This window comes from Otolemur garnettii, unplaced genomic scaffold (genome assembly GCF_000181295.1).
Source record: "Otolemur garnettii isolate 467f Iridium unplaced genomic scaffold, OtoGar3 scaffold00014, whole genome shotgun sequence".
Lineage (NCBI taxonomy): Eukaryota > Metazoa > Chordata > Mammalia > Primates > Galagidae > Otolemur > Otolemur garnettii.
The window spans coordinates 30,424,323-30,437,216 of NW_003852409.1; the positions used below are offsets into that span (position 1 = coordinate 30,424,323).

At 47.7% G+C, this 12,894-nt stretch overlaps 1 protein-coding gene across 1 annotated transcript in view; it reads left to right on the forward strand.

Moving 5' to 3' along the window:
- STXBP1 (syntaxin binding protein 1) overlaps window positions 1-3,188 on the forward strand; it is a 47,724-nt gene extending 44,536 nt beyond the window's left edge. Inside the window, exon 17 of the mRNA XM_003785426.3 lies at window positions 2,896-3,188. Within this exon, the coding sequence (XP_003785474.2) occupies window positions 2,896-2,978 (83 nt within the window). The 3' untranslated portion in view covers window positions 2,979-3,188. The remainder of the gene's footprint in view (window positions 1-2,895) is intronic.
- The last annotated feature ends 9,706 nt before the right edge of the window (window positions 3,189-12,894 follow it).

The following is a 12,894-nucleotide window of genomic DNA, read 5'->3' on the forward strand; positions in this document are numbered from 1 at the left end:
TTTTTTTTTTTGGCCAGGGCTGGGTTTGAACCCACCACCTCTGGTATATGAGACTGGTGCCCCACTCCTTTGAGCCACAGGTGCTGCCCAAGCCCTTCATTCTTCATTGTTCCCTTTCATGGGCTGAGAAGAACCTGGCTGAATATCGGACTCACCTGGGTTGCTCTTAAACTGGCACATTCTCTGGCACCACCTGGGTATTCTGAGTCAGTAGATGTGTTTCAGCCAAATTCGGGATGACTAGACCAGTAGTCTCTAAGAACATTTTTGGTTTTTCAGATTCTGTCAGTGAGGAAAGTAGGGTTTTGTACTATCAGAGCTTGCTGTCTGGCCCACAGTTTTGAAAACATGTAGAGCAGAGGTTCCAACCTTTCTGACACCAGGGACCATGGAAGACAGTTTTTCTATAGGGGCAGGGTAGGTGGAGCTCAGGCAGTGATGTGAATGATGGGGAGTGGCTGGAGGTGGTAAATGCAGATAAAGCTGCCCACCACTCACTTGCTGCTGTGCAGCCCAGCTCCTATGTCTCAGTGAAGCCAGTTTTTCCACGTGGCCCAGTTCCTAAGTTTTATGGAAGACCATTTTTCCACAGACCAGTAGGAGGGATAGGTGGAGCTCTGTGGCTGGTTCCTAATAGGCCATAGACTGGTACAGGGGGTTGGGGACTGCAGATTTAGACAGGCACATGGGTAGGCTTCAACTTAGTTTGGGGGACTACTGTTCACATTTCATAATCTTCCAGTTATGTGAACTGAAAGGGCCCCTCAGAGCAGTAGAGACGGCTTGCTGCTCTCTCCTGGAAGACTGGTGTGGTCAGGTGCCTGTGGATTCACAGTGAGAACCCCTGCAAAGTGTAGATAAGGGACTCACCTGGCTCCAATTGCAAAGTTTCATGGCAGTGAAACCCGTGTCAGGAGGTGGCTTTCAGGTGATTTGGATTAATGCCAGCTAGTCTGAGTCCTTTAAAGAACACAGGTAAGTGGCAGACCAGAAACATACATGTTGCTAAGAGTCTTAGAGGCCTCACTGATTATCTCCAGTACTTAGAATTTTTCTCCGTAAGATTGGGAACACTGATGAGCAGCAATCAGATAATGTCAGAAACTTCTGGAGCATGGAGTCGGTGGCACCCCCCCTAAATCCTGAATTTGCATGCCAGCAAGGGTAGGGAGCATGTTGAAGTAGGCAACAGATCAGAGGAGCCTCTTCTGATTTTTCTTCTAAATCAAGTTTACTTTTTTGTTCCTATAACTTGGTCAGATAGCCAGGGATGTGGGCATGGGCACTGTTCCTCTCTGCTGTGTGCCCTGGTTGCTGTTGCCTTTAGGAAGTGCCTGAGGCAAACCCACACCCACGTGAGAGGCTCTTTCAGTATCCAGACACACGGGCTGTGTCAACTTGAGATTTGGAAGGCCCGCATCTTGGTAGTGGTTCACTCTTCAGAATTGGGGCAAGCCTCATAACATTTCTGTCCTTTTTCCTCATTTGCACAGAAGTCTTTGACCTCCTTTAGGACTCGTAGGAAGATTGAGAAGGTCACAGGAATGAATGGACCTCAGGGGAAGGGATGCTGTAACAGCACCCAGGGACACGCTCGTAAAACCTTCATCATGTGTTCTTAAGGGGCCAAAAGTCTGCAGAAAGATGAGTGAGCTTTACAGCACAGGGGCTGGTGCCGGCTGTATGCTCAGGGCATTGTGCTTGGTGTCCCTGGGAAGTAGCCAAGGAGTGTTTTCTCACTGAGAGCAGCAAATGGGCAGCTGGGGCTTGAACTGCAGAGAACGGGTTGCTGGAAGAAGCCCCTTGAGCTAGTGAGGGCTTTACAAGTTTTATTGCTGGTCTGGACTGACCAGGAAGCTCCAAAGTTCCAGCAGTCCTGGGTCAGCTGAGCAAGTAGAGGTCAAAGGCATAAGGACCCTGGTATTGGAGTCATGCCCAGTGAGCCAGCGAAAGCCTTCTTTTGCCTACCCTTGGGTGGAAACCGGCCCCCAGTGGTTTCTGCTCCCAACTCTCACGAAGACCCCCCCCCACCTACCCACCCACCTTTCCAGGGAGGCACATTTTCAAGTACGGGTCTCTTTTGTTTAGTTCTTCTCTCCCACCAGGACCTTTCTTTGAAGCCCACTGCTGCATGCTGCGTGCGGGCCTCATGCTCACTCACACACCACCCCAGTCACTTCTGTTCTGTTTGATCAAGTCCATGTCCAAACCACACGATCCATGCATCTTTTTGTACTGCACTTATTAGATCTCTCTCTCTCCTTATGTAAGAGGCCTTCATTTATTTATTTTAAATTTCTTTTTTTTTTGTTTTACTTTTGCAGTAGATCTATATTCCATTAGCTTAAATTTTGGCAAGCATTTCTAATCTCTTACAATGTGCGGTCTCTGCAAGGTAAGGCCTCAGGTCCCCGGCCCTTTCCCTCTCACACCTGAGGTCCCACCCACCAGGGCAGCACCACTCAGCTGGTTCCCAGAGGTCAGTGGATTCCCCGGGGGCTTTGCCCATCATCTTCCTCTCTAGCAGACACCATGCTTTCCTCACACGGTGCTCTACCACCCCTGCCCCATTCACAACCTCTCTCACAGCCAGCTTGTTGGGATTTCTCTCTCTGGCTTCACCTTGAGTTCAAGAGAGAATTAGAAATGCAGCTGCCCTGTCACCTGGCAGGTGGCTCTGGGCCCTGATGAAGAGATGGCTCATTCCTCTGTACAGCCTGGTACCCCACATGTTGCCCAGGCCTCTTGTGACGGGGCCCCAAGCCCCATTCCCCTCCCTGCTTCCACTAGACCCAGTCTGGGGGGAAGGGGGTGTACCCATCCCAGAGAAGAGCAGGAGAGGGCAAGTGTCTGAACGGGAACTGGCTGGCTCACTGTCTTTTCTGCCTCCCCCAGGATCCACGCACATTCTCACCCCACAGAAACTGCTGGACACTCTGAAGAAATTGAATAAAACAGATGAAGAAATAAGCAGTTAAAAAAATAAGCCGCTCCTCCAAACATGCCCCTCTTCCTGCAGTGCTCTGCAGCTCCCTACCGCCCTGCCCTCAGTTACTTTGCTGACTTTCCCTCTGTTGCCTCCCCTGCCCTGCACGTCCTGGCCAGCACTATCGCTGCTGCATTCTCCTGTTTAATGATGCCCTCTTCTAGTTTGAAACAAACAAACAAAAATAATGCATTGTGTTTTTTAAAAAGAGTATCTTATATATGTATCCTAAAAGGAGAGGTTCATGTGCAGATGATGCACTGCCGAAGATTTGAACTGTTTAGAATGAATGGACACCTTCTCCCCATTATTTATGATTCTGTGACCTTGTACATAGCCCTTTGCATCATGTGCATATTGCTTGAGTATGGAAAGGTAGAAGTTTGGGTCATTTTAAAAACCACTTTTGAGTTGTTCCTATTCTTGTCGGGGATCATAGAGACGCCTGTGTTGTTGGAGTGTTTCACGCTGAGGACTTATCTGTTTTCTTCACTCCAGTTCCTGCTCCCCAGTCCCTGCTCTTGCCCAGATGGTCAGGGGACATCTCATGAGAGTTGAAGAGGGACAGGGCTTCTTCGGTTTTCCTAGTGGCATGTCCCAGGTGGTGCAGCTGTGAGTAGGGCTGGGGTGTCCTTGCAAAGCCAGGCTGGTGTCTTCTTCTTCACAGTCTGTCCCTGCTTTCTCCCTGGCATATATCCACAGTACTGGGATTCCAAGAGAAGGTCTTCTCCAATCAGTGTCACGGTGCCCAGACAAGTAAAAAGCAAACTCCCACTGGAGACTTTTGTCTCTTCTGGAGAAGCATTCAGGCCTGACTTGTTGACCAGAGCCCTCCATCTCCAGGTGTTACCCTTAACAGCTCAGTTTCCTTAGCAGGGTCAACCTAGTACAAGGGTCAGGAATGGACCAGGACAGATGTGTCTGGAAGCCCCTGGTCAGAGGGCCATTGGCTGAGAAGAAGGTTGTTGGCCTGAGAATAGCCTGTTGGATTTATACAGACCCTGTGCCCCCTTCACAAGTAACTTTTGTCATATTCTCCTTAGTTTAAGATACATCGTAATCCTTTATTTGGTGTAGTGTGGGGTCATATGTCATCATGCTTGTAAGAGAAAATTATTATTTTATTCTCTGTATAAAAACTTAGCTGTATAAAAACTTAGCTCTAATGCAGAAATTAAACAAATGCAAGGATGTCTCATCCTCAAGACTCAGCAGTTCTCATTCTCCAGTGGTGAATACACCATTTGTTCTGCTGCTGTTGTCATGAAATATAATGACAGTGGAAGTCACAAAAAATGTCCCCTGCCCAGTTCCTTGCCGCCCATGGCCTCCTGCAGCCTGTGTGTATATTACTCGTCTCGTGCTGTGTTGCAAACGTGGTGTGTGCCCGCTCTGCGCTGCCGCCTCCCTCAGAGTCTGTTTCTGCCTTTCTGTTAGCTGCATCGTAGTGTTCTCAAGGCTTTGAAATCTCCCCTTTGCACTCAGATGAGTTTTCAGGTCTGTCCCTCTGTGTCCTCCCTCCTGAGATATCTTATTTCTGTAGGACACAGCTGTAGGCGCTTGCATCGGTTCGTTCCTTTCTCCCGCTGCTTGTTTGTTCCTCCCTTGGACCAAACAGTCAGTGCTCATGCTTCAGGACCTTGTTTGTCCAACATGTTGATTTCCCTTTCTCTGTTATTTATATTAAAAATAATTTATCAAAAGGATATTTTAAAAAAAGCTAGTCTGTCTTGAAACTTGTTTACCTTGAAATTATCAGAATCTCAGTGTTTGAAAGTATTGAAGCACAAACATGTATCATCTCTGTACCGTTCTGTACTAAAGCACTTGAGTCTAATAAATAAAGAAATCAGTGCCCCTTCATGGTCCAGGCTGCCTCCTGGTCTGCTTTTACTTTGGGGAGTGGAAGGAGAAAGGCTCTGTGGTGGTGCACTGCAGAGGAGACTAGCCACCCCTGGTTATGGCTTGGAGGCTTCCAAGTCCAGGTCACTGTCACTTGCATTAGTAGCTGTCTCACATTTGGTGACAATCCATGAAGCTTGTATTGGGCCCATAGCAGCAGCAGGGCATCATGTTGAGACGAGGCAGTTTCTCCCATTGCCCATTTCTCTTCTAGAGACCTCTACCGCAGACCTTTTGGGCCTGTCTCTGCAGGTACCCTACTCAAGCAGGTGGTACCCATGTATTTAGGGCCGGCAGTGAAGTCACCTCATCAGCTCTCCTCTGCTCCTGCTGCCACACCATCCAGCCCACATGTGTAACAACCTCTCCAGGTTGGAAGATCATGCCTGTCCTGCTTGTTGTGGAACCTGCCATTTTGATGGCCACTAACAAAAGTAAATAAATAAATAAAAACACCAGAAAATGGCAAGTGTTGCCAAGGATGTGGAGAAATGGGAAAGCTTCTGCCTTGATGGCAGGGATATAAAATGGCCGAGTATCAAAAAATTAAAAATAGAATTTCCATGCAGTCCAGTAATTCTATTTCTGAGTATATGCCTGAAAGAGTTGAAATAAAGGCCTTGCAGAGATCTTTGTACAACCATGTTCATAACAGCATTGTTCACAATAGCCAGAAGATGGACGCAACCTAAGTGTCCATCAGCCACTGAATGATTAACAAAAACAGAAAGAGTGTGTGTGTGTTATGCTAGCGGGAAAGTCTCCAGCCACGCCTGTCTCTGTGTTACATGACGGCTGGATTCCTTCCCGGTACCCATTATAATAGTGCAGTTTGTGGGTGCAGTCAAGCTGCAGCCACTGGGTGTGGGTTTTTCAGCATGCTGTGAGGCCCTAAAACATTTCCATATCCAAGTACCAATGACACAAGCCTGAGCATACCCCTTCTCTGATTTCAAGGTGCTCATTTAAGTGATTTATCTTCAGAATCTTTTTTTTTTTTTTTTTGAGACAGAGTCTTTATTGCCCTCGGGGTTGAGTGCCGTGGTGTCATACCTCATAACAACCTCAAACTCTTGGGTTCAAGAGATCCTCTTGCTACAGCCTCCCAAGTAGCTGGGACTACAAGTACCCACCACAACACCCAGCTACTTTTTCTATTTTTAGTAGAGAAGAGCTCTCACTCTTGCTCAGGCTGGTCTTGAACTGAGCTCAAGTGATCCACTTTGGCCTCCCAGAGTGCTAGGATTACAGGTGAGAGCTACCATGCCCAGTCTTCTTTTCAAAATCTTGGACTGACCCTGTCACTCCAGAACCAAAGTAATTATGCTTTTATTAAGCCACATTTTAAAATGATGCCAAATCTTGGAATAGAAATTAAAGAAACCTCTTTTAGAGCTGAAAACCTTCAAAGAGTAGATCAAGATTAGGGTAGACTGCAGCACTGACCATAGGACTTTGCCATTCCTCCCACTTGATCTGGGCTGCCTTATAACTTGCTCTAATCAATGTGGCAAGAGCGAGCTTGTGCCAGTTCTAAAGCTAGGCAGACCTCAATGGGCCTGGCAGCTTGTGCTCTTGTGAGCAAGCTAGGCTTGTCTGCTGGTGATGACATTGGCCCAGTCACAGCAAGCTACACCAGACATGTGTGTGGTCACTTGCCAGCTGAGATCAGACAAGGAGGGGCTACAACGTAAACACCTTCCCCCCATAAATTGAGAGCTAAATAAATGTTATCTTAAGCCACTCAATTTCAGGGTGGTTTGTTATGCAGCTAAAATACTGATACAAGGCAGCTACTTCCCAAATCAAACATTCTACCTACCTCCTTTTATGCATGTGATACACTTATCAACCTAATGTGTGACAGAGCAGAGTATCTTTCAGTAAGGAACTCAGCAGCACCAGGGCCACGTTTTGTTTGAATATCAAGAATTCTGGGCTTGGCACCTGTGGCTCAAGTGGCTAAGGCGCCAGCCACATACACCTAAGGTGGCGGGTTCAAATCCAGCCCAGGCCTGCCAAAACAATGACCGCTGCAACCAAAAAATAGCCAGGCGTTGTGGCGGGCGCCTGTGGTCCCAGCTACTTGGGAGGCTGAGGCAGGAGACTCGCTTGAGCCCAGGAGTTGGAGGTTGCTGTGAGCTGTGATGCCAGGGCCCTCTACCCAGGGGGACAGCTTGAGGCTCGCTCTCTCTCAAAAAAAAAAAAGAATTCTAGTTGGGCACAGTGGCTCACACCTGTTAATCCTAGCACTCTGGGAGGCCAAGGTGAGTGGATTGCTTGAGCTCAGGAGTTCAAGATCAGCCTCAGCAAGAGTGAGACCTTCTTCTCTAAAAAATAGCTGGGCATAGTGGCAGGCACCTATAGTCCCTGCTACTGGGGAGGCTGAAGCAAGAGAATTGCTTGAGTCCAAGAGTTGGAGGTTGCTGTGAGTTATGACACCATGGCACTCAACTCCATGGCTACTGAGTGAGACTCTGTCTCAAATAAATAAAATAAAAAGAATTCTTGGACACATACTGTTATTTCCCATGCATCAGAATGTTCCAATTCAGTACAAATAATGACCTGACATACCAAAATGACCTGACTCACTATTTAAGTTATTGTTTCTGGCCTGAGTGAATAGTTGCAAACAATACCTTCCCTGTCAGTGGCAGGAAACTATTCTGATTTAGATTCATGTGTCCATTTTTTTATTTAGAAAAAAATTTTTTTTGAAACAAGAGTCTCACTTTCTTTCCCCTGGTAGAATGCTATGGCCTCATAGCTCACAGCAACCTGAAACTCTTGGGCTCAAGCAATCCTCTTGCCTCAGTTTTTCATTTTTAGTAGAGATGAGGCCTCGTCTCACTCTTGCTCAGGCTGGTCTTGAACTCCTTAGCTCAGGCAATCCAACTGCCTTGGCCTCCCAGAGTGCCAGGATTACAGGTGTAAGTCACCTTGCCTGGCATTATTTAGAAAAAAAAAGAATTTTTTTTTTGGGGGGGGGACCAAGTCTTACTTTGTTACCCTCAGTAGAGTGCTGTAATGTCATAGCTCACAGCAACCTCAAACTCCTGGGCTCCAGCGATTCTCTTGCCTCAGCATCCCAAGCAGCTAGGACTACAGGCGCCTACCACAATGCCCAGCTAGTTTTAGAGATGAGGTCTTACTGTAGCTCAAGCTGGTCTGGAACCTGGGAGCTCAGGACACTCTACCCGCCTCAGCCTCCCAGAGTGCTAGGATTACAGCTGTGAGCCACCATGCCCAACTTAAAAATTTTTGATGAATCTTTTCCAAATTCACATAAAATTGATGGGCTCAGTGCCCATGGTATTAGACTCTGATGGCCATTCAAGTAAGAACACTGGGCTGACCGACCCCTTCTTTCTCCTTGTGCTGCTCAGGGTAGCCACCTCCACCCCAACAGGCTTTCTCAGCCAGTCCCTTCCATCTCCTGCCCTCAACCAGTGACTGGTTTCGCGCACCAGCACGAGGAAGTGGCCAGATGGAGAGGCTTCTGGAAGGGGCTCCTTTCTGAGAACAAGAGACCCAGAAAGGAAAAGAGGATGTCTCCATTCCCTTCTGCAGCGCACAGCCCAATCAGCCAGCTCAGCATCCTGGCCACTCAGGAAAGCTACATAATACAGGTGACACCAGGGATTGGTTGAGGTGCCAAATCAGTCGCCCCTGGAGCTGTCCCTGATCTCAGCAGCGCCATTCCATGGGGTCATCCCGTGGCCTTACAAGGAGGGTGGTTCCCCCAGCGCACCTTCTGCACAGCGGCCCATGCTCCCTAAACCACAGCGGAACCTGCCCGAGGACCCGGACAGTCTGAGCCGTAACACTCGCACTTAGCGGACTGAAGGGTAAAAGCCGCCACTCACTCCGGTCCTAGAAACCCAGGCAGTCGGGGGCCAGCCAGATTCTGACCCGAGACAGGCTGCGGGGAAGCCACGCCTCCTGGACTGATTAGGGATTGGTTGTTCTGGCGTGGAGGCAGGGTTCCTGGAGGAAGGCAGGTGGTGATTGGCTGGCTTTTTGAGGCCGGTTACACAAGTGTCAGTCATTCTTTGATCACCGAGTTTAGAGCTTGTTCTGGTGGTTACCCGCTACCATAGCCTCAGAACAATCAGTGTCTTCCTAGGAGAACGAGCACTTTTAATCCTCAGTGTTTCCTGCTTAAGGGTTACCAGATGGGTTTTGGAGTTGGATCAGGAGTTGACTAATGACTTCCCTGTGAGACCCAGAGGAGTTACTTAAAGTCAATTTTCAAATCAGTATAATGGGAATAATATAAGCACCTCCCATCTAGGCCTCCTAGGATTTTTTGTTTGTTTGTTTGTTTTGAGACAGAGCCTCAAGCTGTCGCCCTGGGTAGAGTACTGTGGCATAACAGCTCACAGCAACCTCCAACTCCTGGGCTTAAGTGATTCTCCTGCCTCAGTCCCCCAAGTAGCGGGGACTACAGGCCCCCGCCACAATGCCCAGCTATTCTTTGGTTGTAGTTGTCATTGTTGTTTGGCAGGCCTGGGCTGGATTCAACCCGCCAGTTCTGGTGTATGTGGCTAGTGCCTTAGCCGTGTGAGCTACAAGTGCTGATTAAATATGATCATCTATGCAGAGCCCTTAGGACAATGCTTAGCAGATAGTAGAAGATATAATTGTTTCCTAGGGTGGCCATGGGGTCTTCTTCCAAGTTACCCCATCCTGCTCCAATCCTTCCAATCCTTCACCTCATGCTACTGGCGGATTTTTGTTTGTTTGAGACAGAGTCTCGCTTTGTCACCCTCAGGAGCTCATAGCTCACAGCAACTTCAGACTCTTGGGCTCAAGTGATCTTCTTTCCTCAGCCTACCAAGTAGCTGGGACTATAGGCGCCTGCCACAACACCCGGCTATTTTTAGAGATGGAGGTCTCACTCTAGCTCAGGCTGGTCTCAAACTCATGAGCTCAGGCAATCCACCTGCCAGCTTTGGCCTTCCAGAGTGCTTGGATTACAGGCATGAGCCACCCCCCTAGCCCTTGGGAGAATCTTTCAAATGCAACTTGGAACCTGTATTCCCATTGTTCATCCATTAATAGGCTGCGCCTGGGCAGCACCTGTGGCTCAGGGAGTAGGGTGTCAGCCCCATATACCAAGGGTGGCAGGTTCAAACCTGGCCCTGGCCAAATTGCAAGAAAAAGTAGCCGAACGGTGTGGGGTGGGCCTGTAGTCCCAGCTACTTGGGAGGCTGAGGCAAGACCATTGCCTAAGCCCAGAAACTGGAGGTTGCTATATGAAACTATGATGCCACGGCACTCTACCAAGGGTGATAAAGGGAGATTCTGTCCCTACAAAAAAAAAAAAAAAATAGGCCGCTCCTTCTCTGGTCGAGGAAGTGTACATGGTGAGGCCCAGTGGTCTTTCTGGCCTCCCCATTGCCTTCTATCTTCTCTTGAGAGCTATAGGTTCTCTGGCCTTCATCAAACTTGAAGTGCTTTCCCTTGCCTCAGGGCCTATGCACTCTCTTTCCACCTCCCCCTACTCCTTTCTCTGGGTAACATCTCCTTTCCTCCAAGCTTCAAACCTCAAACCTCCTTGATGGAATCCATGACAGAAGCTGTTCTTGGAGCATTTTGTATCTTCCCTTCACAGCACCACATCACCAGTATGATTCTATTTGTGTTCACATTTGATTAACGCCTTTTCTACACAAACACGGCCACTTAATAAGGGCAAAGAAGGTGGAGTCTAGTAGTTGAATAAAGAAAGGGAATGAATGAATGAATGAAAGCACTAAACCAAAAGTCAGATGTTTTGCAGCCAGACAGGCTCCATCCAGCCCAGGGATCAATAGTGCCTGTCCTGCTGAGCAAGAGGCTTGGGCTCTTATCTCAGAACTAATGAACCTGAACTCTTCACTCATTTCCCTCTTAAGTGTCCAGTGCATTTGAATTCATCAAAAATTGGCTTGTTTACATCTTCATGTAAGTTGCCAAATCATCTTCATTGTTATTGTCACAGTGGCCATTTATAGTGAACTCATCAGGCGCCAGGTGCTGGGCTTTTTATGTGCATGCTTTGTGTTCTCATGAGTCCCTGGTAGTCACCCTATGATCCAGCACCCTGTTTACAAATGGAAGAAATGAAGCTTAGCGAGGGAAACCTACTTGCCCGAGGTTCCAGTGTTGGTATGGGCAAGGACCGAGATTCAAACACCACCTACGGCCGCCTGGTGTGGTGTCTCATACCTGTAATCCCAGCACTCTGGGAGGCCGAGATGGGTGGATCACCTGAACTCACAAGTTTGAGACCAGCCTGAGCCAGAGCGAGACCCCATCTCTAAAAATAACTGGGCACTGTGGCAGATGCCTGTAGTCCCAGCTACTTGAAAGGCTGAGTAAAGAGAATTGCTTGAGCCCAAGAGTCTGAGGTTGCTGTGAACTATGATGCCACAGCATTCTACCAGGGGGTGACAAAGTGAGATTCTTTCTCAAAAAACAAAAAAAAAAAATGCCACCTATGTGCCTCCTCCATGCTGGGTATGCTGACACTGGACAAAATGCAAATTTCCTGGGGAAAAGCTCATGCCTGATATGTGGGCCACATAGAGAGTTCACAAGTATATCTGATGCCATAACCAGAGACATTCAAAATGCAAACCAGGATGAGATGTTGACAACTCCATCTGTCTATAGTGTTCCCCAAGATGTCAGAAGAAGACTCCTATTGTAATGAAATTCTTACCTTTCTTAATTTTTCCATGTTATGTCTATCCTCTTTCACTTGGCAGGATAAAATTTTAGCTAGAATTTCATAATCAGTATCTTTTTTAGGTAACCTGATAAAATGTTGGATATGCAACTATTGTTCAAATTGGACTAAGGGCTGCTTTCTAACACAGAGGCAGATTTCTAGACCTACTCTTTTTTTTCACTCCTTGATTAATTTTAATTCAGTCATGGGAATTTAGATGACCTACTCCTTGAACAGGGAGAAATCTGTGCAGTTCCTGACACTTCCTATTGCATAGGGATAAAGATGTCAGGTATTGTAGAGACTCGGTTACAAAAATTAGCAGACTAGGCTCGGTGCCTGTGACTCAAGCGGCTAAGGCGCCAGCCACATACACCTGAGCTGGCGTATTCGAATCCAGCCTGGGCCCGCCAAACAACAATGATGGCTGCAACCAAAAAAATAGCTGGGTGTTGTGGCGGGCACCTGTGGTCCCAGCTACTTGAGAGGCAAAGGCAGGAGACTCTCTTGAGCTCATGAGTTGGAGGTTGCTGTGAGCTGTGACGCCACGGCACTCTACCCAGGCGGACAGATTGAGGCTCTGTCTCAAAAAAAAAAAATTAGCAGACTACTTTGTTAAAACGGGTAAACACCTCATCTAGCTCATTCTCTGATCTACTTAATTTTGGTTGGGTTCATCAGAACCCTGGCTAAGGAGCACTCTCCAAACTCTAGGTATTATCCTCCAAATGGTCACAGTAATCGTCTCCCTGCTGCACTATATTTGCTCCCAGGTTTTAGATGTTTGCATACAGTCATCTTTCTTTGTCTGGACTAACAAAAACGCAAAGAAATACATGACCATGAAACACTGTAACCTGTGAATAATGCACTGATACCCTAAGTTCTGGTCATGTTCTCACTGAGGTTAGAGCCTGACTCTAATTGGCTTTTCTGTTTGTTTTTGTTTTGAGACAGAATCGCACTCTGTTGCTCTGGGTAGAGTGCTGTGGCATCATAGCTCACAGCAACCTCAAGCTCCTGGGCTTACACCTGTAATCCTAGCACTCTGGGAGGCTGAAGTGGGTGGATTGCCTGAGTTCACAAGTTCGAGACCAGTCTGAGCAAGAGCAAGACCCCGTTTCTACAAAAAATAGAAAACTGACGCAAGAGGGTCACTTGAGCACAAGAGTGGACGTTGCTGTGAGCTATGATAATGCAATAGCACTCTAACCAGGATGACAGCTTGAGACTCTGTCTCAAAAACACAAGCAAACACAAAAAAATCTCCTGGACTTGGCTCGGC